The sequence below is a fragment of the Pecten maximus genome, chromosome 3 (assembly GCF_902652985.1).
Source record: "Pecten maximus chromosome 3, xPecMax1.1, whole genome shotgun sequence".
In the NCBI taxonomy this organism is placed as follows: Eukaryota; Metazoa; Mollusca; class Bivalvia; order Pectinida; family Pectinidae; genus Pecten; species Pecten maximus.
Window position 1 is genome coordinate 40,216,384 of NC_047017.1, and position 27,442 is coordinate 40,243,825.

At 34.9% G+C, this 27,442-nt stretch overlaps 2 protein-coding genes across 5 annotated transcripts in view; one reads left to right on the plus strand and one right to left on the minus strand.

Annotated features, from left to right (window-relative positions):
- Positions 1–3,764, minus strand: part of LOC117324166 (thyroid adenoma-associated protein homolog) — a 50,846-nt gene extending 47,082 nt beyond the window's left edge. For all 4 annotated transcript variants that reach the window (XM_033879846.1, XM_033879845.1, XM_033879847.1 and 1 more), the window contains exons 1-3: positions 3,667–3,764; positions 1,989–2,137; positions 1,397–1,580 (exon numbers count right to left, since the gene is read on the minus strand). In XM_033879846.1, the coding sequence (XP_033735737.1) occupies positions 1,397–1,580; positions 1,989–2,071 (267 nt within the window). In that variant the 5' untranslated portion in view covers positions 2,072–2,137; positions 3,667–3,764. The remainder of the gene's footprint in view (positions 1–1,396; positions 1,581–1,988; positions 2,138–3,666) is intronic.
- A 227-nt stretch (positions 3,765–3,991) lies between these two features.
- Positions 3,992–27,442, plus strand: part of LOC117324167 — a 31,637-nt gene continuing 8,186 nt past the window's right edge. Inside the window, 13 exon segments of the mRNA XM_033879849.1 lie at positions 3,992–4,130; positions 13,388–13,572; positions 20,380–20,470; positions 21,413–21,492; positions 22,265–22,344; positions 22,671–22,857; positions 23,439–23,642; positions 23,644–23,664; positions 24,004–24,075; positions 25,139–25,310; positions 25,622–25,825; positions 26,039–26,164; positions 26,455–27,305. Coding sequence (XP_033735740.1) covers positions 13,477–13,572; positions 20,380–20,470; positions 21,413–21,492; positions 22,265–22,344; positions 22,671–22,857; positions 23,439–23,642; positions 23,644–23,664; positions 24,004–24,075; positions 25,139–25,310; positions 25,622–25,825; positions 26,039–26,164; positions 26,455–27,305 — 2,184 coding nt within the window. The 5' untranslated portion in view covers positions 3,992–4,130; positions 13,388–13,476.

Below are 27,442 nucleotides of genomic sequence, written 5' to 3' on the forward strand. Positions count from 1 at the left end.
ACATTAATTTAATAAGATAAAATACAAATATGCCCAGCCATATTTGACTTATAAGACACAAAAATTTATAACAATTAAAAAAATCTATTTAAACAGAGAAAAATTAATTGAGGATACAATCAATGTATGTTTAGATCCAATGGTCAGAGAAGTGCAAGTGTGGTTGGGCCAGTCCCTACCGACAAGTTGCACATCCTCCATCAATGGAATCTAGATAAAATGGTAATGACAGCCATATTGAACTTATGTAGCGATAGCGTAAAATGTTTTGTTATCATCTATAAATATCCTACAGCATTGTTACATATTCATCCTCATGTGCTATCTCATCCTATGTACCTTTTCCACAGTACCAATGATAATCTAATTAGGTCAATAATAGCACAAATCACTTCTGATGCCAGATACAATGTAACTAACACATGAGTAGTGTAATAATACAAGGACCCAGACAAAGGCACTTTTTCTTCCAAAATCCAAAGTGCCCTCAAACGAATGTAATACATTTGAATCTGTTTTAAGCGACCACTCAAGGGAAGTTGAAAAACGGTCTCTTATTGGAGAGTGGTCTCTTAATAGAGATAGTATCTTAGATTTAATAAATGTTCATAAGCTTTTTATTCACTTTATAAAGTGGTAATAATGATTAACAACACATATGAAAAATGAAACATCAATTTGAATAAAAAAAAAATTATTATTAATTTTAATTCACAATTATTATGCTAATTATACATATTTTTTAAAATTCTTTTAGCTTAGCAAAATACATGTACATCGATTTAACATGAGAAATATATTTAATTGGTTAATTAGATTACTTTCCAATTATTTATATATTTTTTTAATTCCTGAAATCATGGTCCAGATATCCGCCCCAATTATTATTTATGTTACTGCATTTCCTACTTTAAAAACGGTGTCTTTTTCACTGGCAAATGTCTATTTTAATGTCTCAAAAAAAATAACAAATCACGATTTAACAGTAAGTAAATTGTTCATGCATTCCTTCATTGTTATATTTCTCATGCAAATTTAGATATCATATGTAAAACGTCTGAAAATCGTCAGAATTCTAGATCGTCTGTTCGCTTCATCTCCTGTCCTTTTTCAAGAAAAGTAACCGAAATTACTTGGGTGTTATCCAGGCGAAAATGGTAATGGAAGCATTTTGGAGACTTCCGGTCGCTTATTAGAGAGTTATTGTTATCACGGGAATGAAAAATTGTGCACCATTGAAATGTTCTTTGTTAAGAACATAGATGTGGTGTAGTGGTATTAGCTGTGAATATTCTTGGCTAGGGGATTAGGTGCCAAAAGCTCTGCCAAAAATTACATAACTGTCCTACAGCATCAGTACATATTCATCCTCACGTGTCTATCTCATCCTATGTACCTTTTCCACAGATCTGGCAAGCTTTATAGATTCAATGCATCTGTAGTAGCACTGTAGAACTGTTTGGAGGAACTGGTTGGTGGCAGTCGGTACAACTTGTTTCAAATGACCCTTCTGATCAGCATCCTGCAGGATTTTGTGGATAAGATCCAATCTCTTCAGCAAACGGTGTACATCATGTGATCTGGTGTAGTATAACAATATACAAATGTATATATATATATATATCAACGCATTAAGCCTTAGTTCAAGGTAATAATCTATCATAGATGGGAATCAAGCTCTGAAAATGGCATCCTTTATGCATTCTACTAGTCACAACATTTAACATGTTTCGTCCTGCATTAACCTTTTATCTTAAAGCTGATGACTGACTCTTCAGATTAATTTAAAATTTACTTCAAAGTACCCTGAGAATCAAGCTATTTCGAAATACTTGGAAATTCTCCTTACATCTCTTAAATATAACTTATTTTTCTCAAAACACTTTTGAAATTAAAATTTGTCAGAATACTATTAGACATTAATCTATGACCTATTATATGTAATTATGATATACATTTATTATGAAGTAGAAATTGATCATTTATACCTGTAAACCATCAAATCTTCAAATATTTGCTTGTCCTGAATCTTCAGATCATCGAGAAGAGATTCCATGGTCATTCGGTACATCTAGATGGATGCAAATGGCGGAAGAATTCTTACTGATCCCGTATTCTTATTGGAATTGTATTCTTCCTAGAATTGCATTAAAAACCAGTTTTTGAATTGCATAAAAAGCCAGTTTTACTTTGGATATATACAATGTACATTGTAATATACCAGCTACAAAGTTATAGATAGGTTGGCAGTTTGCATGTACTTCATCATAGGAATACTGCAAGGGCAAAAAAGACTTAAACCTTCCACACACCTTGGCCTTGTAGATGCTATTACTAACAGTAGTATATGATATTGAGAGTCATTTTAATACATTCTAACTTTGAATTCAACAGGTATTAAAATATCAACATATAATGTAACAACATATATTAAACATTAAGTGTATAGGGATTGCCTCCCTTTGGTCATGTTCCATGTCATCATAATATTACCTCCCTCCCATCGTACTCAGCAAAAAATTCAGACACATGCATCAGTGAGATTAAACCTAAAAGGGATATTCTGCACAAGTTGTAAAATATCTAGCTGTTCTGTACCGTTTAAGAACTCTTTTTAATGACTTTTAACAATTGTCAGCATCAAAATATGTTTCCTGTTGTCAGTTTGGACAAGAAAAATTAGTGGGAATAATACCCCTGTCAAATAAAAAATTAGACTACCTGAATAAAGTGCATTGGGAAATTAAGAATATCAGGGCCACTGAATGTTAGATTATATGTGAAGTATTGGGTATACATTTGTATACACAAGTATGTAAGCTGTTCACTGATCATTTCTTCTGGATCATAATTTTTTTGCTTTTTTAGGCTTATTTCATGTAAATTTTCAGATGTAAATGAAATGCAAACCTGTTAGTATGCAATCAGAGCCACGCAAATATTCCTAAATCAATCTATATTGAATTCCTATAAATCAAATATAAGAACATGCTTACAAGTTAGGTGCAATATTACTTGAAGACTGCTCAGTGGAAAGCATCACTTTTATGTTTGTTCATTGTGAAGCCATCAATATTCTTTATGAAAATTGCATCACTACCAACTACACTTGTTTTCTCAGTGTATCAATTTATAAAATAAATTGATGAAGCCATAAGTTCTGTAAAATTGGTAATGGGTACATGCTAATTAAAAATACGGTACTTTTTTGTGTCATGCTATTATTGGTACCTACCAAGTATACAATGTAAAAGTATATGAAAGAAATTGATGTGTTTTTGACCTCAAATTATCCTGCGCCTGAGTATTGCAATTATTTCTCAAAGTGGTCTGGATCTGTTACTAAAATGTAGGACTATTACTCATGAACATTGAACTTCATCATGAAGTTGCCAATCACCCCAAACTATTAATACCTCACCGCTATCCAAGGCAATTCGTCACAAAACAATCATCAGATCATAAATTTTATGTCAATTGAGAAGAATACACTTTTTGAAATTGTAAGGCGCAGAGATCAAAACTTTCACAGGTTTAATTTTTGCATCAGTTGATTTTACAGAGGGACATGTGATGGAAACGTTTGCAAAATTTTCTGTTAATTTAAATCAAGTGCAGTTTTTTTACACACAAAAAAGATCATTGGGAAATGGTGAATATTCGTACATTTTTTCAATAACCGACCACATTATTAAAACTGCTCGCGACAGCGTTTGTATGCGGTGTCTCGGTATCTCGTGTGACACATGGGATCCCTCCATGCTTCAAATACCGGAAGCAGTATAGTGTTACTCTTAAACCAAATTTCATAAAATAAATATAGATCTTTTAGAAGTTTATAATTGCATAATAAAACAAAGATGAGAGTATATTTAAGTACTCAGTCCAATCTGGTTATTGGATATCTTGTGTTCTTCTTAAAACGAAAAATGGACTGTACAGTGCAAACAGGTGGATTCGAGATTATGTTTGGTTAGAAAACGAGGCTCATCGGCCTGTATGAAGCGAAAATCTACAAAGAAGTTCGGAATGTGAAGAATTTGGGTGCGATGTGACTATTATGTGCAATTTTATTACAATGTTGGATCGTTATGCATTTTTGCAAGTATCTTGGACCTAAATTTCGACAGGTAAACTGTTAATATGTGTCGTTTTATAGATATATCTTAATTTCGGTAAGGGGGTGTTAGGGCTTTCTTTGGCCCGGTTTGATTGCTCCAGCCTACTTTGACGGTTGAGTGAACACACTGTCTCAAGGAGCATACCTTGATGGGGGTTGCTTGCCATGCGGTTCCCTCTGTCCCATTTGTTACTGCAACCTGTTATTCTAAACATGTAATCACCTGTTGATTGACCTGTTGTTCAATATTTTTGTCCCAGCAGATAACACGAGATGAGGGGGAAAGTGGGGATGAGGGTAGGACTGTTTCAATGTTGTGACTACAACTGTACGACAATTGTAAATGACAAAAGTATGACGTCGAATACCAAAATATATCCATGTGGAATATAACAGATATTAATTATGTGCTATCATATGATTGGCACAAAACTAATCATTTTCATGTCCACGATACACCATCACTGTATACATTTTGGTACCTATGATCAGATTTTGGTATACTGATCATGAGTGCATAAGGGCTTGACACATTCCAGGCTATGTTAGACACAGAATGAAATATTCATCCCCAATGTCTGACTCCCAGTCTCCGAACAATTATAAATATGTCAATCATTTAAATGTGATCCGAGAGTCGGACATATGGGGCTAGAATGAAATCTGGGTCATAGAAATGTGTCAAACCCCTGTGACTGAGTGTAAGGTCAGCCAAGTAATTTTATGGGACTTCTTATATGTTTCAGGGGCTCACTCATTTTTTTGAGAACTGACTATAACTCTTAGTATTGGGTGTAATGAGAGGTTCAGGGATTTCCCAAATACCTAGATTTAGTTAGCTGTGCATTTCTTCACCCCCAGGCCCCCACCATTTACAGAAATATAGGAATGTGGTAATCGGATTTGGACTCACATTTTGCAAGAATTGCAATACTTATGTATACCCATGATTATTTTCCTATAACATATGTAGATTGCCCTTGGTCCATAGTTGTGCACAAGCTATTAAGTCTAAACCAAAAAGTAAAATGGCTCACAGCTAGGTTCCATCATAATTGTCATAGGAAAATTTGTTATCACTATTTCAATATGAATTAAAAATTATTTTTAAAAATTTTTCTTCGTGTAGGACATGTTTTGCATAATAATAATGTTATTATCGGGTAATAATTTTTGTGATCATCACCTGCCGATACATTGCAATTACTGTCAGTAACCCACACTAGTCCTGACACTCGCACACAATGTCAGGACCGGTACCGTGGGGTACTATAATGATACTGTAGATAGAAAATGATTAATAAGAATGAATTGAAGAGGACTAAGAGTATAGACTACATAAAGTTCAAACAACTTACAAAGAACCAATCAACATCATACAATGGTTGCAATTGGCGCCAAGATCCTTCTGCATTTTTTTTTTTTAATTATAAGCCTTAATTGTTCATGAAAACAAAATTCCCTAATTTAATCAATAGTTTTAAGTTGTGCTGGTCTGTATATAAGTCTAAATGTTTGAGATTACCAAAACGTGGTAGTTATTATATTAGTACCTTTTTAAAACTGTGAATGTGAATTCTTTCGGTTAAATTATAATATATAAATTTAAAAGAATAAAACCTGTGCAATTGTTGTTTACTGACACCCTGTAATGTCCATCATTAATCTATGTACAGTTTTCCTATTTTGTATGTATTTTTTTTATAAAATTTGTGTATTCTGATCAGGAGTCCCTAATATAATTATCTAATACATGAAGTGATCCCATTATTGGACAGCTCTCAATGTACTTGATATTTCGATAAAGAAGCAGTCAAAATCCAGGTCGGCCAGTAGATCTTTGTGAATTGGTACAAATACATTCAAAGTGATATTATACATACTTATTGACATGAGTTCACTAAGCTTTGACAATTATATTACACTTTTGATTGGAAGGAACATGTAATCATAGTTGTCTGATAGATCTTTATCTCGCGTAATGAGACAGCTACGTCTTAGGGTCCTTCCAGTCATTATAGTGGTTTATGTAAATGTAAGTAATGACCTGAATGTTCTGGTATGTAAATAATACATTCCTTCAGTTAGTGTTTTATAAATCATTGGGTAAGACTTATAGACATATGATATAACTGTATACACATATAGAAGAAGTCATTGTAAGTAAGATAGCCTATATATGTATTGTACAATACAGACCTGCCTGCTTAAATCTAATACTCATTCTATATATATTTATTTTTTGCTTTTAAAATGTTATGATTAATAAATCCTGTCATATTTCATATTTGTTCAATTGATGATTAATAATTAAAGTTAATTTTATTATTCAATTTCACTTGTAAAATATTGTTTATATAGGATTGTGGATGTTGTACATTTGTATTCAATGGAGTTAATTCTGTTTATACTCTCAATTATGGAGAAAGTAAGAGAATAATTACAATTCCCTAATTCCTAATTTCCTAATTAATAATGATATATATATAGTAGCCATGTACATACATTTCCAATTCTTTATTTTCTTTGGAAATCAAGCAGTTTACACCACGCACCATTCCATAGTGTAATTTTAATGTTATATATGCCATTAACTTATTGATTAGCATTGTACATATTTTACCGTCTTTGTTAATACCTCGCTACTTAATAGACAGAATGCCATAACTGTTTGTGCCATTGAAATGTATATATATATATTGAAAAGCATTTAATTACATGTACATGTACAGTATACTGGCGTTATTATCATCACAATGGACACAGGTATAAAAGGATAATTGGAGTTAAAATGCACGTTATTTAGAAGACTGATATTAGTTGCTGAATGATTGTTTAGTATTAATATCTATATTAATCATTATACAGACATATTACTATCACCAGATTGCCTGATGACTGGGGGTTTGGTGCCCCTACATTGTTATGTGGGCTGTGAAGAGATCTCATTTGGCAAAGATTCATATAAATTACGCCACCACATGCTCATGTAATAATTGTATAAGTACAACATTGGACAGCATTTGCTGAGGGAATGTGACAGAAGAACAAAAAGAAATGAAGGCCAAAAATTAGTAATAATTTATTATAGTAATAAATGTTAATGATGAAATGTCGGTGTGTATATATATACATATGTAAATTCTTCTCTTTGTGTTGTATCAATACACATTCCAGGCATATTACCCTTTACAACTGTTGACCTCATGGAAAATATTTGGACATCTAAATGCTATATGTATATCGGCTTACAGATCTTATATTTCTACTTGTCTGGCGAGCTGTCTTATCGTGGCTCATCTTGGCTAACATACACTGTTGGCTCTTTATCAAAGAATGTTATTGTTTTTTGTTATGAATGGGTAAGCATAAATATCACAGGGCTAAGTCCACAGATCTAGCAGTATATAGGAGTCTGTGGACTGTTAACCACAGCAGCAGGACTGTCTGCACATTTCACATCATGGATACTGTGGCCCATACAATTTAACTGCTTTTTATGGATACAATATACAATGATATCAAGTATACATGTACAGATTATGAGTAGTTCACACTGACATAACACTAATACTGGTATTTAAATTAAATTGGTCATGACGTGGTAAAACCTATATTACAGCCATGTACTTAACATAGAAAAATCCCTTTAAAGCATTCTTACAATGAAAAAGATGGATGTACATGTTGTCCTCATCAGGGTTTAATAATAATTTTTCAGTTTTAACAGCATTGAAAAATAGGCATTGGGGTTAGTGTTATATTTACATCATGTGAAATAGAAACTGGAGTATACATAGTTGTATTTTTGCAATTTCTCTTCAAGTTATCAGAAATCATTCGTATTTTCCTGATAAAAGGATGATTTTGATTAATTTACATGATTTCATCATATTTTATTGAAATCAAATGGATTGAACATTTTGATTAATTCCAGATTAATTTTTGAATTACAAATGCCATCAGCTAATGTGTATCTGCATATGGCTACTAACAAAAGAAGAGTATATGTCATTGTGTAAGGGCTTGTTCCATTTTAAGCTCATCTGTAACTGTGAGCTATAATATATACTAGACTCCCTCTAGAGTTAATCTATCCCCTGCCGGGAGTTAAACTAAAAGTTTGGGGTTTTTTTGTTGTTTTTTTTTTGGGAAAAAAACAGATTTAACAAATTTTTGGACTTCGAATATTTCTACGTTAAGTTTTTGGTGCAAGTGTTGAAAGGTATCAATACATCACTTTATAATTGTACTAGGATGCTGATATTTGGTAAAAGAGTCCCTCTAGAATTACACCATCCCTTCTTGGAGTGAAACTAAAAAAACAATGTGAAAATGCCCACATTAGACAATTTATACTGTTCCACATTTTTCAAGGGAGACAACTGTCAGGATAATATTTTATCAAAAAATAAAAGAAATGGGTCCAAAAGCAATTATTTAATATATTTATTCAATTAACAACATCATATCTTGTCTCCCAAATGTTTGTCAATAAATAATTTACACATATATATATATAAATTGGTATGGTTTTGGAAATTGTATGAATACACAATCTGCAAGTAAACAATATAGATATTATTAATGCAATTTGCGAAACCATTCCAATATAATTAATATAGTTTAATTATCTATTGACAAACATTTGCGAGACGAGCTATGCTGTTCTCCAATGCAACAGCTCTCATGTTTTTACAAGACACCAATTGCAAAATGCAAGAAAATATAATTACACTACATTTCATCATGCATGCTGAACTTGTCACCTTTTCAATGGTGCTGATTGTACAATTAAACACTGACCCTACAGAAGACTTGAGGATTATGAAAATGAATATTGTCTCAACATCAGTTCTCAAATAAAGGAAATCTTAAGTGAAATTGAGTAACCCAGGGATTTACTTAAATATTGATGTAGACTTTCCATTGTTTTCTCTGATTACATATATAGTCTACATTGGTGCATGTTGTCACATGACTAGATTATATTTAGAGTGAGTTGCAGATTTTATTTACAATTCTGTCAGCATTGAAGTTTTACATAAACAAATGAGAGAGCACATGAACAAGTCTATAATAAAGTGAGGAAGGGATAGGTGGTGATGGCGAAGCACAACTGGTGTGCATGTGGAATGTAAGCAAATGCTCCACCAATTGATCAGCTGATAAGACTTTGAACATGAATGTTAATGGCAAAACAGCCTTCTTTTATCGTGTAGACATATAAACATTCAAAACAGCACGACAGCAATGCACTTCATGTATGGAAAAGGCACCAGAGGTGCGTATAAGTCGCTCATACAAAGCTTCCTGTATGTATACTTGTATATATGTATATATACAGACAGACACTGTACACTTGTAAAAAGTCAAGGCACCACATATCAGATATGCACCGCTACACCACATCTTCAGGCAGCTTCAAGTCACCACATCAATAGACAGGGCACCACATCAACAGACATGGCATCACTTCACCAGATATGGCATCAAATCAACAGACCGGGCACCACATCAACAGACAGGGCATCACATCAACAGACAGGGCACCACATCAACAGACATGGCACTACGTAAACAGACAGTGCACCACATCAACAGACATGGCATCACATCAACAGACAGGGTACCACATCAACAGGCAGGGCACCACGTGCACCTAAACAGACAGGGCACCACATCATTAGACATGGCATCACTTCACCAGACAGGGCACCACATCAACAGACAGGGCATCACATCAACAAACGGCACCACATCTAACAGACATGGCACCACGTAAACAGACAGGGCACCACATGTACACCCACAATCTGTTTTCAGTTATTTATTGCATTTACAGACGCTAGGAACCATATCTTAAATCTTTCACTTCATTTAAATATGTTTGTCCATGCTTAAGTATTTGTTGAGGGCTAATTAATCCAGTATGTACGATTACTTGTGTGTGGATTATTTTCTTCAGAAAATGTTATTTGTACCGTATTTTTTTAATTTTGAGTCTTTAAACTCTTAAAACTCATCAGAACAATTGAGAAGAAAATGTAATGTGAAACTACACTGAAATCAATATTCCAGTAAGGAGCTTGACTGATTACTTCTGTTATAACCATGTAACAAAATACCATAGTACCTTATCAATTATGATATCCAGTTGTAAAAATATATTTCTGAAGTAATTGTCTGGAATGTTTCCTTTTGTACTATTTACCGCCCTCAAAAGTAAATATTTTGTAGTTATTTTAACAATCTCGGCTTTTAAATTTTACCTAGCTCTATGTGTACAAATTCTTCAAAAACTATATGATCCTACTACTATCGATGATCTTTAGCAAGAGTGCCCTGGTTGACTTACTGAAGGGTTATTATATACATGTGTAAGGATAGTCCTAGTTATGTAACCTCTTATCCCGGAAATTCCACTGAATGAAAAAACTGGTTATTTGATCCCGAAAAAGTACACAACTGTCACTATCTAACTATGAATGCATGCGTTATACGTACAAAACATATGATATATGTACTGCAGAGATAATTGGTCTTTTTAATAATATATACCTGAATGACGAGAAGACGAATTCAATTTTGACAACAATTTTTTTTCTGTAGCCAAAATAAAAGCTTTGCGCATGACTTCCAGTACTTGCAAAAATGTTGACCAAGTAGTGTTTGTCTGGAGATTGTTGTTCAAGAGATGGCTACATGCTTTGCTATGCCACATAATTACCACAAATCCTGTATCACCACTACAGCACATGCTGCACATACTGCACAGCTAAATATACATTTGGTTTATATAGCTAGTTATTCCGCAGTTGCACATGTTGGCATGGAGATGCGCATGCAGAAAGTGATTATTATGCATGGTTGTTGCCATGTCACTGATGTGTCTTATTATAAACCAATATGCAAGAAGGTACATCTTCTGAAACTGCAGAAATTATATATGTACAGAAAGTAGCTGTAATATTACTCTACAGAAATGAAACCAAAACAACATTAATATACTATTACCATGTTAAAATATGGGTTCACATTTTGAAAAATGAAGCATATGAAATTTTCTTTTAATTAATACACCTAGTACATGTATGCAGTAGACCTGTAATGAGAATTTTGAGGTACTGGTTGCATTGTATGTAGTAGTTTAGTGAGATAATTCATGTAAGTAGAATGTTGGGCAAGGCTGGTAACGGTGCCAACATTACACAATAATGGAAAGGACTCATGGCTGTGTCATAGTGGCATGTGTGGTCCCAGTAACGAAGCATTAGGAAAGCGGAGGCACAACCGGGTTTAAGGAATTACCGTCATCCTGCTATTGTATACCACCACAACACATGGTATTCACTAATTCACTTGTGTAAAAGATGTTATTTGCATAGTTTGTAGTATAATTGTATATTTTAAAGTGCATCCTTTGCAGTAGTATATGTTCTAAAAATACTTAGCATGATAAATGTATGTTATGTACATGTCATACATGTATGTGTATATTACACCAACGGAATGTACATGAGTGTGTGACAAATTAATGTGTATTCATGAAGAAATCGTTGATAGAGTTATACGTTCGGTGGAAGTTCACCATTATACAAGCATAATATCACAACAATCCTGTGAGCTGATAGACTTTTACAGAAATAGAGTTAACATTGTCGCTATGAATGAACTGGGGTGTCTGTGACAGTGTGTCAGGCTTTCTAGTGTAAAGAATCCTATCCTGGACGCCACAACTGCACAGTGTTCTGTGGGGAGAACTAGTGGAGAATGATTCTCTGCCTTGATCTGTACATCTCTGATAACAGTGGCGTGATGTCGTCGTGCTCTTACCTCTGATGAATTAGGGAATTCCACTACTACACAGTTGTGTGTATATAGTAGAGGGACAAAAAAGTTGGTAATACCAACTTACACTGAAACAAATGGCTGTTCATATTAAGGAGAGGATATGACCTGGTGTGATATTTATCAGCATATAGATATGTATACAGGTATTATTTTCTTTTACAGGAATAGTATCAGGACTATATATATACTCTGTCTGAACATTTTCATTTATGTATCGTACATCTGAGGTAAACTTGATAATAAGCCCATCCATGCCATATGTCTACTGCAGCTCGATTGAAATATGAGCCCTTTAATAGGTTTTCATTTCATATGATCTTGAGATTTCATGAAATAAGACTTGCTGAACAAAAATTAAAACTTTGAGACGATCAAGTTTCATGGAAAATCTCATACTTTTTAGCACAGAACTAAGAAAACCTATTACATTTTGACAGGTTTTTAAGTAAAAATGTGGAGAGCTGATTCAAACGAAAATAGCCATTGTTCCTTTCACCGTTAATGACATCACATCATTGTTGATATGATGACGTAACAATGAATTATTACTGGCACAGACAATTGACATATTACGAGTGGCATATGCAAAAATATTGCATAGAGAATTCAGTGGATGGCAGGTCGAGAAAGTGTTAAATAGTAATAAGTACTCAAAAGTATATAAAGTTCCTGTATTTGCTGAAGTACTAGTTACATCAGATAGTTTGTGTAAATTGTACATGTATGTGTGGTCATAGTTTGATTTTTTTCAGTTGATTTTTTTTGTAAACTGCACTGTACATGTGATGTGTTGATTTTGTGTAAATTGTAATGTGTTGATTTTGTGTATATTACTGTGATGTACATGTGTTGATTTTGTGTAAATTGTACTGTGATGTGTTGATTTTGTGTAAATTGTACTGTGATGTGTTGATTTTGTGTATGTTGTACTGCGATGTGTTGATTTTGTGTAAATTGTACTGCGATGTGTTGATTTTGTGTAAATTATACTGTGATGTGTTGATTTTGTGTATGTTGTACTGCGATGTGTTGATTTTGTGTATGTTGTACTGCGATGTGTTGATTTTGTGTATGTTGTACTGCGATGTGTTGATTTTGTGTATGTTGTACTGCGATGTGTTGATTTTGTGTAAATTGTACTGTGATGTGTTGATTTTGTGTCAATTGTACTGCGATGTGTTGATTTTGTGTCAATTGTACTGTGATTTGTTGATTTTGTGTAAATTGTACTGTGATGTGTTGATTTTGTGTATGTTGTACTGTGATGTTAATTTTCTGTATATTGTAAATGTGATGTGTTGATTTTGTGTAAATTGCACCATGTTTTTTTTCTGTTGAATTTGTGTATATTGCACTGTGATGTTTTACTGCTGATTTTGTGAATACTGTACTGTGATTTTTTCGCTGTTTCAGGATGGATGCCCCTGTAGCCTGCTGTGGTCACACAAAGCCCGTCGATCGCTGTGTGGCACGTCCACCGTTTAACTAGGGAGGACTGGAGCATGTCTTCCCTCAGTCTGGCACATACCTCCTGTAAGAAGCGCAAAGTGGTCAACGTGATTTTGTTGGACAAGGAACATATACAAGTCTACGTTGATGTAAGTATGAAATAGAAGTTGTAATATTTATGTCCTACATTAACACATCGATGTGTTTTAAATAGATACGATGACAAACTTTGTATGTTTATATAGATATGTTATAGAATTCATACGATGATGAACTTTGTATGTTGATATAAATATGTTATAGAATTAATATGATGGTAAACTTTAAATGTTAATATAGATATGTTATAGAATTAGTATGATGACAAACTTTCTATGTTTATATAAATATGTTAATATATAATTAATATGATAACAAACTTTGTATGTTGATATAAATATGTTATAGAATTAATTAACTGTGTGATAATTATATAAATAGAGGTTACACAACGAGTGGTTGTTGGATATGGAATTTATTTCACACTCGGAAGTTATTTTTCAAAAGTTACAAAAGACAGGAGCTTTAGAGAGTGTCATTTGTAACTTTTAAAAAATAACTTACGAGTATGAAATTAATTCCATATCCAAAAATCACGAGTCGTTTGAACTGTTTATACCACAATAATATCAGCATGAATCAAAGGGAAACATGGCTTAGTCTTACTTCGCATATGCAAATAAGGTGTACAGATGTCGGCCGAGACCCTGTGATGTGACGTCATTCGATTATTGATCACGTCAGTAACAATTGCAGCACGGGTCAAAGTTCGAATTCTTGACCAATCAAAAGACCGAAAGGTCATATCTCAATAGTGGAATATAACATATATATATCCAACCGTCGGCACATTTATACAATGGGTTGAGAGTGGAATAACACAGGGTATTGTGGTAGAAACTGTGTTATCTTCTACATGATTCCATATGGTGCACATCAGTTTGTAATGGATACATATTGGTGAAGTTATTTGACCTGTAACAGTGTATGGCATTATTGAATATTAAGTTATGAATTCCGAGATAGTTACTTCAGAAATTATCAACCAGCTGCATAAGTAATACCCTAATCAAGATAATAATATTAGAGTACTAATTTAGGATATAGAAACTTAAGATTTACCAGGCCCAGTTTCATCAATATCCCTTTACTTTACTTCCATAGGAAAGCATTACAAAATTTAAGGAAGGTTCCATAGCTAAGATTTCTTCCTTAAATCCAATAATGCTTCTCCAATGAGAAATTTCAAGTTAAAGGGATTTCCTTAACTTATGAAACTGGGATGTGACCAGTTTCATTGAAGGCCACAGCAACCATTACACTGAAATGTATTGACAAAAGGCCTAGGGTACTTATATGGTACTTTGTTCATGATATGACATAATTTAAATACTTCCTGGTCATTGTTCTTTCGAAGACATGTACTACTTTACATTGTACTCATTTATACAATGGACCATTATATAACCTGTTGTTTTCATTTAAAAAATCATTATAATATTAAAGGCCATCAGTACAAGGAAAAAAAATGTTTCTGCTAATTACATACTGGAGAAAAATTGGGCAGATGGATAAAAATGCTGTACATTTCATATGCTTTTACCCAGTGAGATATCTTGACAGGAAAAATTCGTAATTCCTTCCATGAATAACTAGCAACCACCAATCCCCATCATCCTATGTACAGGTGTCTATATCAGTGAGAGTATAACTAACACCGATCCCCATCACCCTATGTACAGGTATCTGTATCAGTGAGAGTATAACTAACACCAATCCCCATCATCCTATGTACAGGTATCTGTATACGTATCAGTGAGAGTATAACTAACACCAATCCCCATCATCCTACGTACAGGTATCTGTATCAGTGAGAGTATAACTTACAACCACCAATCCCCATCATCCTATGTAAGGTGTCTATATCAGTGAGAGTATAACTAACACCAATCCCCATCATCCTATGTAAGGTATCTGTATCAGTGAGAGTATAACTAACACCAATCCCCATCATCCTATGTACAGGTGTCTATATCAGTGAGAGTATAACAACCACCAATCCCCATCATCCTATGTACAGGTATCTGTATCAGTGAGAGTATAACTAACACCAATCCCCATCATCCTATGTACAGTTGTCTATATCAGTGAGAGTATAACTAACACCAATCCCCATCATCCTATGTACAGGTATCTGTATCAGTGAGAGTATAACTAACACCAATCCCCATCATTCTATGTACAGGTGTCTATATCAGTGAGAGTATAACTAACACCAATCCCCATCATCCTATGTACAGGTGTCTGTATCAGTGAGAGTATAACTAACACCAATCCCCATCATCCTATGTAAGGTGTCTATATCAGTGAGAGTATAACTAACACCAATCCCCATCATCCTATGTACAGGTATCTGTATCAGTGAGAGTATAACTAACACCAATCCCCATCATCCTATGTACAGGTGTCTATATCAGTTAGAGTATAACTAACACCAATCCCCATCATCCTATGTAAGGTGTCTATATCAGTGAGAGTATAACTAACACCAATCCCCATCATCCTATGTACAGGTATCTGTATCAGTGAGAGTATAACTAACACCAATCCCCATCATCCTATGTAAGGTGTCTGTATCAGTGAGAGTATAATTAACACCAATCCCCATCATCCTATGTACAGGTGTCTATATCAGTGAGAGTATAACTAACACCAATCCCCATCATCCTATGTAAGGTGTCTATATCAGTGAGAGTATAACTAACACCAATCCCCATCATCCTATGTACAGGTGTCTATATCAGTGAGAGTATATAACTAACACCAATCCCCATCATCCTATGTAAGGTGTCTATATCAGTGAGAGTATAACTAACACCAATCCCCATCATCCTATGTACAGGTATCTGTATCAGTGAGAGTATAACTAACACCAATCCCCATCATCCTATGTACAGGTGTCTATATCAGTGAGAGTATAACTAACACCAATCCCCATCATCCTATGTAAGGTGTCTATATCAGTGAGAGTATAACTAACACCAATCCCCATCATCCTATGTACAGGTATCTGTATCAGTGAGAGTATAACTAACACCAATCCCCATCATCCTATGTAAGGTGTCTGTATCAGTGAGAGTATAATTAACACCAATCCCCATCATCCTATGTACAGGTGTCTATATCAGTGAGAGTATAACTAACACCAATCCCCATCATCCTATGTAAGGTGTCTATATCAGTGAGAGTATAACTAACACCAATCCCCATCATCCTATGTACAGGTGTCTATATCAGTGAGAGTATATAACTAACACCAATCCCCATCATCCTATGTACAGGTATCTGTATCAGTGAGAGTATAACTAACACCAATCCCCATCATCCTATGTAAGGTGTCTATATCAGTGAGAGTATAACTAACACCAATCCCCATCATCCTATGTACAGGTGTCTATATCAGTGAGAGTATAACTAACACCAATCCCCATCATCCTATGTACAGGTGTCTATATATCAGTGAGAGTATAACTAACACCAATCCCCATCATCCTATGTACAGGTATCTGTATCAGTGAGAGTATAACTAACACCAATCCCCATCATCCTATGTACAGGTATCTATATCAGTGAGAGTATAACTAACACCAATCCCCATCATCCTATGTAAGGTGTCTATATCAGTGAGAGTATAACTAACACCAATCCCCATCATCCTATGTACAGGTGTCTATATCAGTGAGAGTATAACTAACACCAATCCCCATCATCCTATGTAAGGTGTCTATATCAGTGAGAGTATAACTAACACCAATCCCCATCATCCTATGTAAGGTGTCTATATCAGTGAGAGTATAACTAACACCAATCCCCATCATCCTATGTACAGGTATCTGTATCAGTGAGAGTATAACTAACACCAATCCCCATCATCCTATGTAAGGTGTCTATATCAGTGAGAGTATATAACTAACACCAATCCCCATCATCCTATGTACAGGTATCTGTATCAGTGAGAGTATAACTAACACCAATCCCCATCATCCTATGAACATGGGTCTGTATCAGTGAGAGTATAACTAACACCAATCCCCATCATCCTATGAACATGGGTCTGTATCAGTGAGAGTCCATGCTATGTACAGGTATCCGTAACAGTGAGAGTTATTTGGATGACTCATTCAAAGCTTCCGAAGATAGAAGCCTTCTGTTTTTACTTGAGTACACATGTACTTGTAAACACTAGAAATAATTGAAAATCTGTAAAATTAACACTGACTGTGAATCAAGAAATGTTATGAGCAGTAAAATGGCAGGGACCCCTCCCTGCTGTCTGAGTGTTGGAGAGATGTTATTTGGTAACAGAGAGAAAAGGAAAGCTACAAGTCAGTTTCAACACCTGCACAGTTTGAAGTAGACCTTTACACCTCCTGAACTGATTACTGAGAGGAGGCAGAAACTTCTCAATCTAGTCATTCTTGACAAAACACTACAGTAAAACATAAAGCAAAATGAAACTTTGTGTTAAATGTCTTTTCTCTGCATTTCTTCAGTCAAGTTTTATGGTTTTCCAAAAAAAAAAATGCTTCTTACCGTTGAAATGGGGTTACTGGCTTAACGTGAGCTGGCTGTAGCTCTGTAGAGGATCTAACAAAAGGAGAGAATCATTTGAAATTGATAAACAAGTTTGATTTACTCATTATTTGACATTTGGACACTTGTTAACTTCTATATATATTGTATAATTCAAGAAACATGCCTAAAGTTTCAGTTTCTTCATCTTAGTTTAATGTCACCATTTAATTTCACCACAAGTCATGATCATCACAGAAGAAAAATTGATAGAATTTAAACTTACTTACATAGTTAAATACTTATTATGCATGTTTTTTGTCAAGCAGTCACTTAGTTTGTACAGAGATAGTAGGTCAATAAGAAGTTAACACAGTTTGTAAAGATTTTGGTATGTTCATTACCATTCTGTGTATACCTGTACGTGTATCAACATTCTCTACACCAATCCTGTTAGTGAGACATGAATGACAAAATTGTAAGGTAATTAAATCGGAATCATACAGCAAATATAAGCTGATGTTTTTTTTGCAATTGAACGAATACAAGTTATTTTGTTTTCATTTCAAAAATACAAATTACTATAGTAAATAGAATGAGTATGAATGTGAACTGGACTGTGGCACATTCAATAAATAAGGTTAAATGTCCTACATTCATTTCAACTATATAAAAGGAGTTCAGAGTTTAAATATTTGGAAGTAAGTGTATATGCTTTCTGGATGAATAACAGTTATATTTTACAAGTGGGGCGAATACTTTGATATTTTTCACGAGTGCATAAGCTGAGTGTAGAATTTGAAAATCATTCAACCTAACTGAAGCATAATAAGAATATTTTTTCATGAATAATACTAGAATGTTCTGTTAACATATTCCTTGTGCCCATCCTTATGTTTGTTTTCTTTATTACCTTAAATGGCCAAAGATTACTGTAATTAAGTGTACATACTCTGATTTTAGCTCATTATTAAATGTCATAAAATTGCAGAAACTGTGCATTCACAATGTCAAAGGACAAAATGTCTTTTGACTTTTGTGCAATTAAATGTAACACAGTGATTTCTGTACTAGAATAAGATTACAGCTAAATAAGCACCTGTGTGTCTCGCCTAATTAAAGATAATAATACTCCCTCTCACACATAGTGAGAAGCTCTAGATCTGTTACCATTCCTTTATTCTATAATTGCATATACAGTCAAACCTGTCTATAAAGGACACCAAAGGGACAGATCAAAAGTGTCATTTATAGACAGGTGTCCTTTATACAGAGGCTAATTATATAGTAAATTGGAAGGAGTAGGTCCGATGAGTCTATCCTTTATAGACAAGTGTCCTTTATATAAAGGTGTCCTTTATAACAGGTTTAACTGTGTATAAATCTTTAGTATATTTAATTCATGTAGTGATAAGTTCATTTTGACAATCAGATGTATGTAATGGAAGTATACAATGAACCCTACAGTACCTTTTGAACACGCCACATGATCTCTAAGTCGAGGACATTTATAATTGTTGTAAATGATATAAGGAGATTGTGTAATTTACCAACAACAGATGGTTCAGGCTCAGGGAGAGATCTCAATAATAACACTATGTCGGGTCATAATTAAATCCTTCACACAAATATGCGGTTAATAGGAATCACATGTTCATGTATCACCACTGATTTGTAGTGGGGCAAACTGTAACTTGTGGTTAGAAAACAAATACTAACAAGTATATGACCTCTTAAAGTCATTGTCAACAGTTTTAATTCAGAGATAGAATATGTTCTAGATAAAATGAAGAAATAACAGTTTAGTAATCTTTAGTAATATCACCATTTAAAGATTATGATGAAGGGTATTTGGCTAACCAAACTGCAACATTTCAAATGTAAATCTTTTAAAGATTGGGAAAAAAGGCTTCCCCATATTGAATGATATATTGAATGATATCATTGATTTTTTGTGTTTTCATATTTATTGGTTTGTTTAATTTTATTGACTCAGAGACAATCTGTGTCAGATCTGTACAGGTCTTAAACTGATATTAACATTGTTAGTCCTTGACAGTCCTTGTCAAGCTACTACATGGCCTCATGTTGTGTTACATGTACATGTGAAAACAGTAAAATTGATAAAAGAATAAAAACTAATGTTTTTTTTACCTTAATTCATGGGCATTTTACATTTTTATTTCTTCATATTGAGTCTATTATACAGTTTGCTACAGTATATAGAGTATATAAGATCTCCTTGTTATAGGAACTTGATTGCGGCAGTCTTATATTGCCTGGAGAGCCAACAAAAATTAAATAGGTTTAAGATAATACAAATAGTCCTATTTTCTCTATTTCAGGTAAAATCAAAATTCCAGGATGTGTTCAATCAAGTGACGGGCCACCTGAATCTGCGCGAGACCGAGTACTTTGGACTGGCGCAGAAGAAAGGTATCGTTGTTTATTATGTCTGTGCATAAGCTGGTTTTAATTAACTCGTCATGATCCTCGCATATTCCAGGTTGCAAGAAAATGATTTTTTGCGAAGAATTGTAATGAGTGTGGGAAACACTTTGTATGCTAGCTCAGAATGTCGGTGAGATGTTTTTATGGGAAGTGTATCTACAGAAGGATCCAGGTATCACTGTCTGCCTCTACTAACATGACAGATGAATGCTCTCTGAATCATTCCTGGGATACATGTTTGTTTTGTTAGAATAAAAACAATGTCCATCAAGTATTCTCTACCCATTTAGACATGGAATATTCAGTAGCAGGTCTAAATTGCTCCTATAATATCAATATATATCAAATATAATACCATTATTACATATATTAAAGAAAGAAATACAATCTTCCTGATCACTTGGTTACAAGTTGTTATTCACAAATAGATTTGATATCAATAGAGTTTGAGGGTAAACTGCCTTTGAACATAGAATGGAGTATCATGAATTTTAAATACATTTATGTACGTACCACCATTTGTCAATTTGTCATTCTGGAACTTCTATACAAATCATGCACAAAACAAAATACAATGTAAATTAAAAAAAAACAGTTTAGCACATTTCTTCTATAATAAATTGACGGCAGCTGGATGAAAAGATTAAATTGATAATTATTTGTGAATCTTTGGTATGTGTATAATTCGAAAAATGTGTTCTCCCTCTCCTTAAGTGGACTATTGATGATAGGGAGCAGATCTGTTTGTCGTGATTAATGGGGAACCAGAACTGATAAATATTAAATACTCTTTATGGTAATTTCATGCACTATTGCAGATAAAGCTTTTTTTCTATTGAAATTTTAGGTATTTTACATTTATTATGCATGCCCAGGTTCAAGGAATTTCATTTATATCTGTTTTGCTTCTCTTTACTTATTAATTAGATGGTGAATACCAATTTGTCACTCTGGAAGAAAAGATTCACAAGCAAGCACCAAAGGCATGGAAGTCGGGTCACGGAGAGGTAGCTATTATATACCAATAATTTCCAGTATATTAAAAGTCATTCTGTTTGAAGTGTTTGATGTCCTACATATGTAGGTGTATTAGTGTGAATTATCCTGGTTGGTAAATAGTAATGGTCAGATTTGTTATTCTGTTATTGTATGGCTTGCTTCATATTAAAGTACTCATAATCAGGAACATTCTTACCTGGCTAATTGTCACCTTCTAGAGTATTATACACCAATACACAATACTGGTGTCTCCCTTCGGTTACTCATTATAACTTCAGTTGAAGAATGTATCAAAGGTTTGTATTTTTATGGAAGCTGAAATCATGGACCATCCTGTGTTTGTGTCATTGGGAAAAAATAATTTTCCTCAGTTGCTCTGGATACCATGCCACATATATACCTCCCAAATATTGTTCAGTGAGGTAGCCACCAGCTACTACAACAAGCCTCTGCCTCAAAATAATCCATGGTGTTCAAAGTCAATGAATCCAGAAAATAACCACCATTTAATTACTGTATATAGGAGTACATGTATTATAGAATTTGGGTGATAAGTATGTTACGGGCCGGTTGGAATGTTACGGGCCAGTTGGAGTGATTGTATTTTATGTACAGGGGTTAATTTGGTGGAGGATTTTAAAAGACATGCATATATTGTGTGATACAGTGACATGCATACACGAACACATTGCTACACACACGAGAGTAATTAGCATAATTATAATGGACATTTCAAAGGTAGACATGTACAGAGATTATAGAAACTGTATTAAATTACAGGGTTTTGATGCAGTGGGCCAGCCTGTGTTTACTGTGTACTTCAAAGTCCAGTTTTATGTTGACCAGGTCGTCCTGTTGAGGTAAGTCCAGTTTTATATTGACCAGGTCGTCCTGTTGAGGTAAGTCCAGTTTTATGTTGACCAGGTCGTCCTGTTGAGGTAAGTCCAGTTTTATGTTGACCAGGTCGTCCTGTTGAGGTAAGTCCAGTTTTATGTTGACCAGGTCATCCTGTCAAAGCAGAATGTACCAGGTATTTAAGAAACAGAAATTCTTTGTAAATTGTGCTTCTCAAAGTTTATAATAATTCATAATGTGTCTAAAATTATCAGTTGGATTTGTTAACTTAAGACTGATGAAATAGAAGTGTTTCTGATTTTATTGATATATTTCTTCTACATTTGTGTAGGGAAAACGTGACAAGACACCTGTACTACCTACAGCTGAGAGAGAATATCCTCCACTATGACCATGTTTGTACAGAGGAAAAGTGTTTCCAGATCGCATCCTTTGCTCTGCAGGCGGACTTTGGAAATTACCACCCAGACAGACATGGCGACGGATATTTTGACCCCAGAGAATACTTCCCTGCTTGGGTATGTTGCATTGTCATAAAAGATATAAATAGAGGATATCTAACAGTGTCTTCAATAATACCAAAAACATTTCACGAGTGAGGCTGATATTTTCACGAATGTGCAGTACAAGTGAAAAATATCAAAATATTAGCCACATGAGTGAAATATATTTGCTATTACTGAAGATACTGTTAGATATTCTGTTTATTACATTTTAATAGCAAAATCTACTGGGTCAGCTTTAAAGTTCTCCTATTATCGATTGTAAGCAGTCTTTTGATTGGTCAAATCAGAAAAAGTCATATTTTTCACTAGTGAAAAATATCACTTATATAATGAATAATTTTTGATATTTCACTGGTACAAATGTATTAAATGTATTTTATTCTCACTTTTCAAAAAGAGTGATTTTTTGTGGGTAGAAATGTCATATTTTGCTCTGTATAAATGTTTACACATGTCTATTTAGTATAACGGGGTGCTTCCATGCTATCAAGTGAAGGGTTTTTGTTTTATTAGTGTAGTGTAATTCTTGTCTGTATATAAAACATACTTTATTTGACAAAGATATAATAATGTCTATGTAAATTTAATTTTAGATGATACAGCAGAGAGGCGGTTCCTACATACAAAAAAATACTCCACTTATACACCAAGATCTGCAAAATCTGACCAAGTCAGAAGCCAAACTACGATTTATCAAAGAGGCATCTTTGTCTCCTGCAGCTCACAATCTCCACTTTTACCGCCTGCGCAAAAGGAAAACAGACAAACGATGGAATGCCTGGCTCGGCATTTGTGCAGCGGGGTATAGAGATTTATGAGGTAAGGCATTTTAAAGGTACTGGGTACTCTGGTTTCCTTTTACAGTTAGACACCTTGTGTGCTTCCATCTGGACCAGTAAGAATATTTACTATTAGTTGATATAACTAGTTCCGGTATTGTTGTATAATGAACTAAAGTTTCGAGGAACTTGAACCGATATAGTTTTAAGAATTTTGATTGGAGATTATTTGACCATGATTATGAAGCAGGGAATCTATTCACAATGACTTATATCACTGTTCTAATGTGTATATTGATGTGAGCATAGTCCACATAAATTACAGGAGAAAAGGTGTAAACAGATGTTGGAGGAATAAATTATTTTTTGTTTGTTTCAGGAACTTGAAGGTCATTTGAAAGACTTGATTTCTACTTTCCTATGGCCGGACATAGGGAAATTATATTTTGATGTAAGTTTGATAATTGATTACCACTTAAAATGATTAATAAAAGGTCAGTTCTGTTGCTGACAGAGTTTTAGATATATTACATAATGGACACCCCAATAGACCCATTGTTTTCAGAATATTAGTAATGTTTTTGTAGTCCATGGACTCCAAAATCTTTTTTTAATTTTGTTTCTTTAGACAATGAAAGCCAGAATACAACATTACTGTTACAATGTACAGTCTACCCTCGTTATATCGCCACATTTCGTCCGTGTCAATTATGGCGGTATAACGAGGGTGGCGTTAGTATCGAATCATGAAAATTACAACAGTAAAAGATAATGTGGTACCAACGTTTTATTAAATACACAATGAGTTAACATATAAGACACCATGGTATTGACCGTACATTTCGTACCCTTCTGGCCATGATCACGAAGAACACGCTTTCGTCTCGTAGTTTCCATCTCGACTGACGAAGCCAAATAATTAATACCATAAATAAGAACACTTATTGAGCAGGTACCAGTCATGCTTTATTACAAATCAAACCATACCTGAGTGTAGATGTCACATATATAAACATCGATACATATATCTACCTGACCGATAGAAACTCATTCAAGCGTATAACTAAGTTACCTGTGAAAAAGGAAATACCCTGATTCTATAAATAGAACACTAAAGAGTTCCTCGATCACAGAAAAAACGGACCAAGATGGCGATATCGTCGAGGGTAATATATAGGGATTTGGGACGTTTGTTTTGTTATGAACGTGGCGGATGGCGGTATGCGAGGGTGGCGAACTTAACGAGGGAATTATATAGAAGGGAAATCCGTTCTAGGGGTGTAGTGGGCAGTATGCAAGGGTGGCGGTAGATTCGGGTGGCGATAGGTCGAGGGTACACTGTAGTATACACTATCTTTGAATGACTTGTTATTTCAATCCTTATGTTTAGGTATCAGAAAACAGTTAAAAAAATGTTTGGTTAGTACTCAAGATGTTAAATCGTTTGTAATGAAACTCACTTTCAGGTGATTGTTGATACTATATAAATATCTATTAAATCTGTTATGTTACAGAAAAAGAAGTTTGAGGTACGATCGGTGGGTAACCCTGCAGGGCGGAAGTTTACCTACTACACTGACTGTGATAATACCTCCAAGTACTTACTGTACATCTGTCGCACTACACACATGTTCCAGATGGCCATTCAGTCCAAACTTATGGAGATACAACACCTTGATGCAGAAGGTAAGTAATTTCCTCCTTATATCATTCCCTCAGTAGGTTTACCACCCATGTATATCAACATTTGCTATGATTGCTTGATTTAAATGCCATTTTGGTTATTCTTGAACTTTTATCTACATGAGTTGGCTAATATCACAGAGGATAGTTTGTGGTCTGTACTCGTCATTTATGGAGCTCTTTAATATCCTTATTATAGACATGGGTAATCCTGATTTATTGTTGTTTCCCTGGAGATCTAAGTCTTTATGTATATCTATTTGTGTCTATATGTTGAAGTATTTCTGTTATTGATCCTATTGACTCTGCTGCAGACAAAAAGCGGTACAATGAGGCGTACATATACAGTGACACAAAGGACTACATGGCCAATGGAGGTTCGTTTCGGGGGAGTCTATCTCCTGCCAGCAAGTCGTCGAGTACCAACCCACGCTACTCTGTCATCAGTGATGCCAGCTCCAACACCACGTCCGGTATCGCCAGTGATAAGATGACCATCAGTTTTGAGGGGGAGGATGGTAATACTTTTCTCTGTTTCTCTTTAAATTATTGTAAGGACCAAATGATAGGTCACCAGATCAAATTTGTAAAAAAAAAAATTATAATCGTAGTACCATTGCAACTGAAAAGCTTATAAGTTGGATACTTGAAATTGTATTAAATCAATTAAATTGTTTGTAAATTCCATTACCTGATTACATGAATAACAAGGCCAGGTGTATCCTCTACAGATCCATCAAGGGAGATACTGATAGACTGTCCCCCGAGACCGCTGAGCCGACTGACACCTCCTAGTCAATCCCGCTCCAAGTACTCTGTGGTGCCACGTGATGGTGTGGCCGTATCCACTCTGCCAAGTAAGTCTACATAAATATGTCTTAAGTAATTTTACCCTCCACTTCACAAAATCAGTGGCATTGTTTTACCACCAAACAGACATTAGGTGTTTACCCTGTATGTCCGTTTGTAACACTTAATTATCTTCTGCATATAGCTTGGATCATCAAAGTGTATCGGTGAATTCACTTTCAGTTATACTACACCACTTGGAAAGGTCTTCGTTTCTTTAACCTGTACCTTTCACATAACGGACTAAGTAGGGTGCATATGTATTTTATACATTTTCTGTATTTCTGTTTCTTTCCAGACTACAAATCAAACAAGAATGGAAGTCCTGTGTTAGAGATGAGACCTGCTGAATTGTACAAATCTTCATCAGTGGGGCGACCAGGTGGGGCTAAGCCTGGGGATCATTCCCCATCCATACCCCGTCCTCAACAGCTTTCACCTTCATCCAAACATGGAACAGACAAGAGGTCACCAGGGTCGTCATCCGTAGGGGCTTTTCCTTTAAGTGGACATCAATCAGATATGGACTATGCTCCTTCTGGGGGTGAGGTGTACCGCAGAATGTCTCAGCAACATGTTCATCCCCCACAGTTCAGCCCTAGGACAGTACCCTTATACATGGCCCACACACCAACATCTAGTTGTGGGGCCCCGCCGCCTGAGCGCATCTCCTACTCACAGCCAGTCAGCCGTAGCACGAGTCGGGCTGACAGCTTTAAAGGCACTCTCGGTCAGCTCCAGATACACACTAGTGACAGCCAGCTGCCCCATCTTCAGCTGGACTCTGGTCTAAGTGACCAAATGATGGACATGTTTTCTGGCAATGTAAATCTAGCAGCCCCCTATCAACAGTCTGGAATGGAGGCTGGCCTTCCACACAGAGTACAAAGGTCCAATTTCATCCCCACGAATCGTAATGTAGATTCTGGTGGTGCCTATGTAGAGGGTAGTGAGATGACACTTCAAGCACATGAACTTTTTGCACCTCCACCAATGTTTGCTGACTCTTCAAGTCATGGTAACTTAGCAGATGTTTCTCCTGTACTAGAGACAAGTGCTGTGTTAAATTTAGGTCATGACCTTCAGGTGTCCCAACCACCTGGAGAACAAAGGCGCTACATGGAAACAAATCTGGATGATGAACTAGAGGTATGCATTGGCCTTTAAAAATCTAGATAGTTCTGATCCTCAAACAAAGTAATATATATATAAAGTTACATAGTCATAACTTTTAGTAAGTGTTTTTATTTCTTTTTTTGTTTTCTAAACCTTGAATAGCTTCTTGA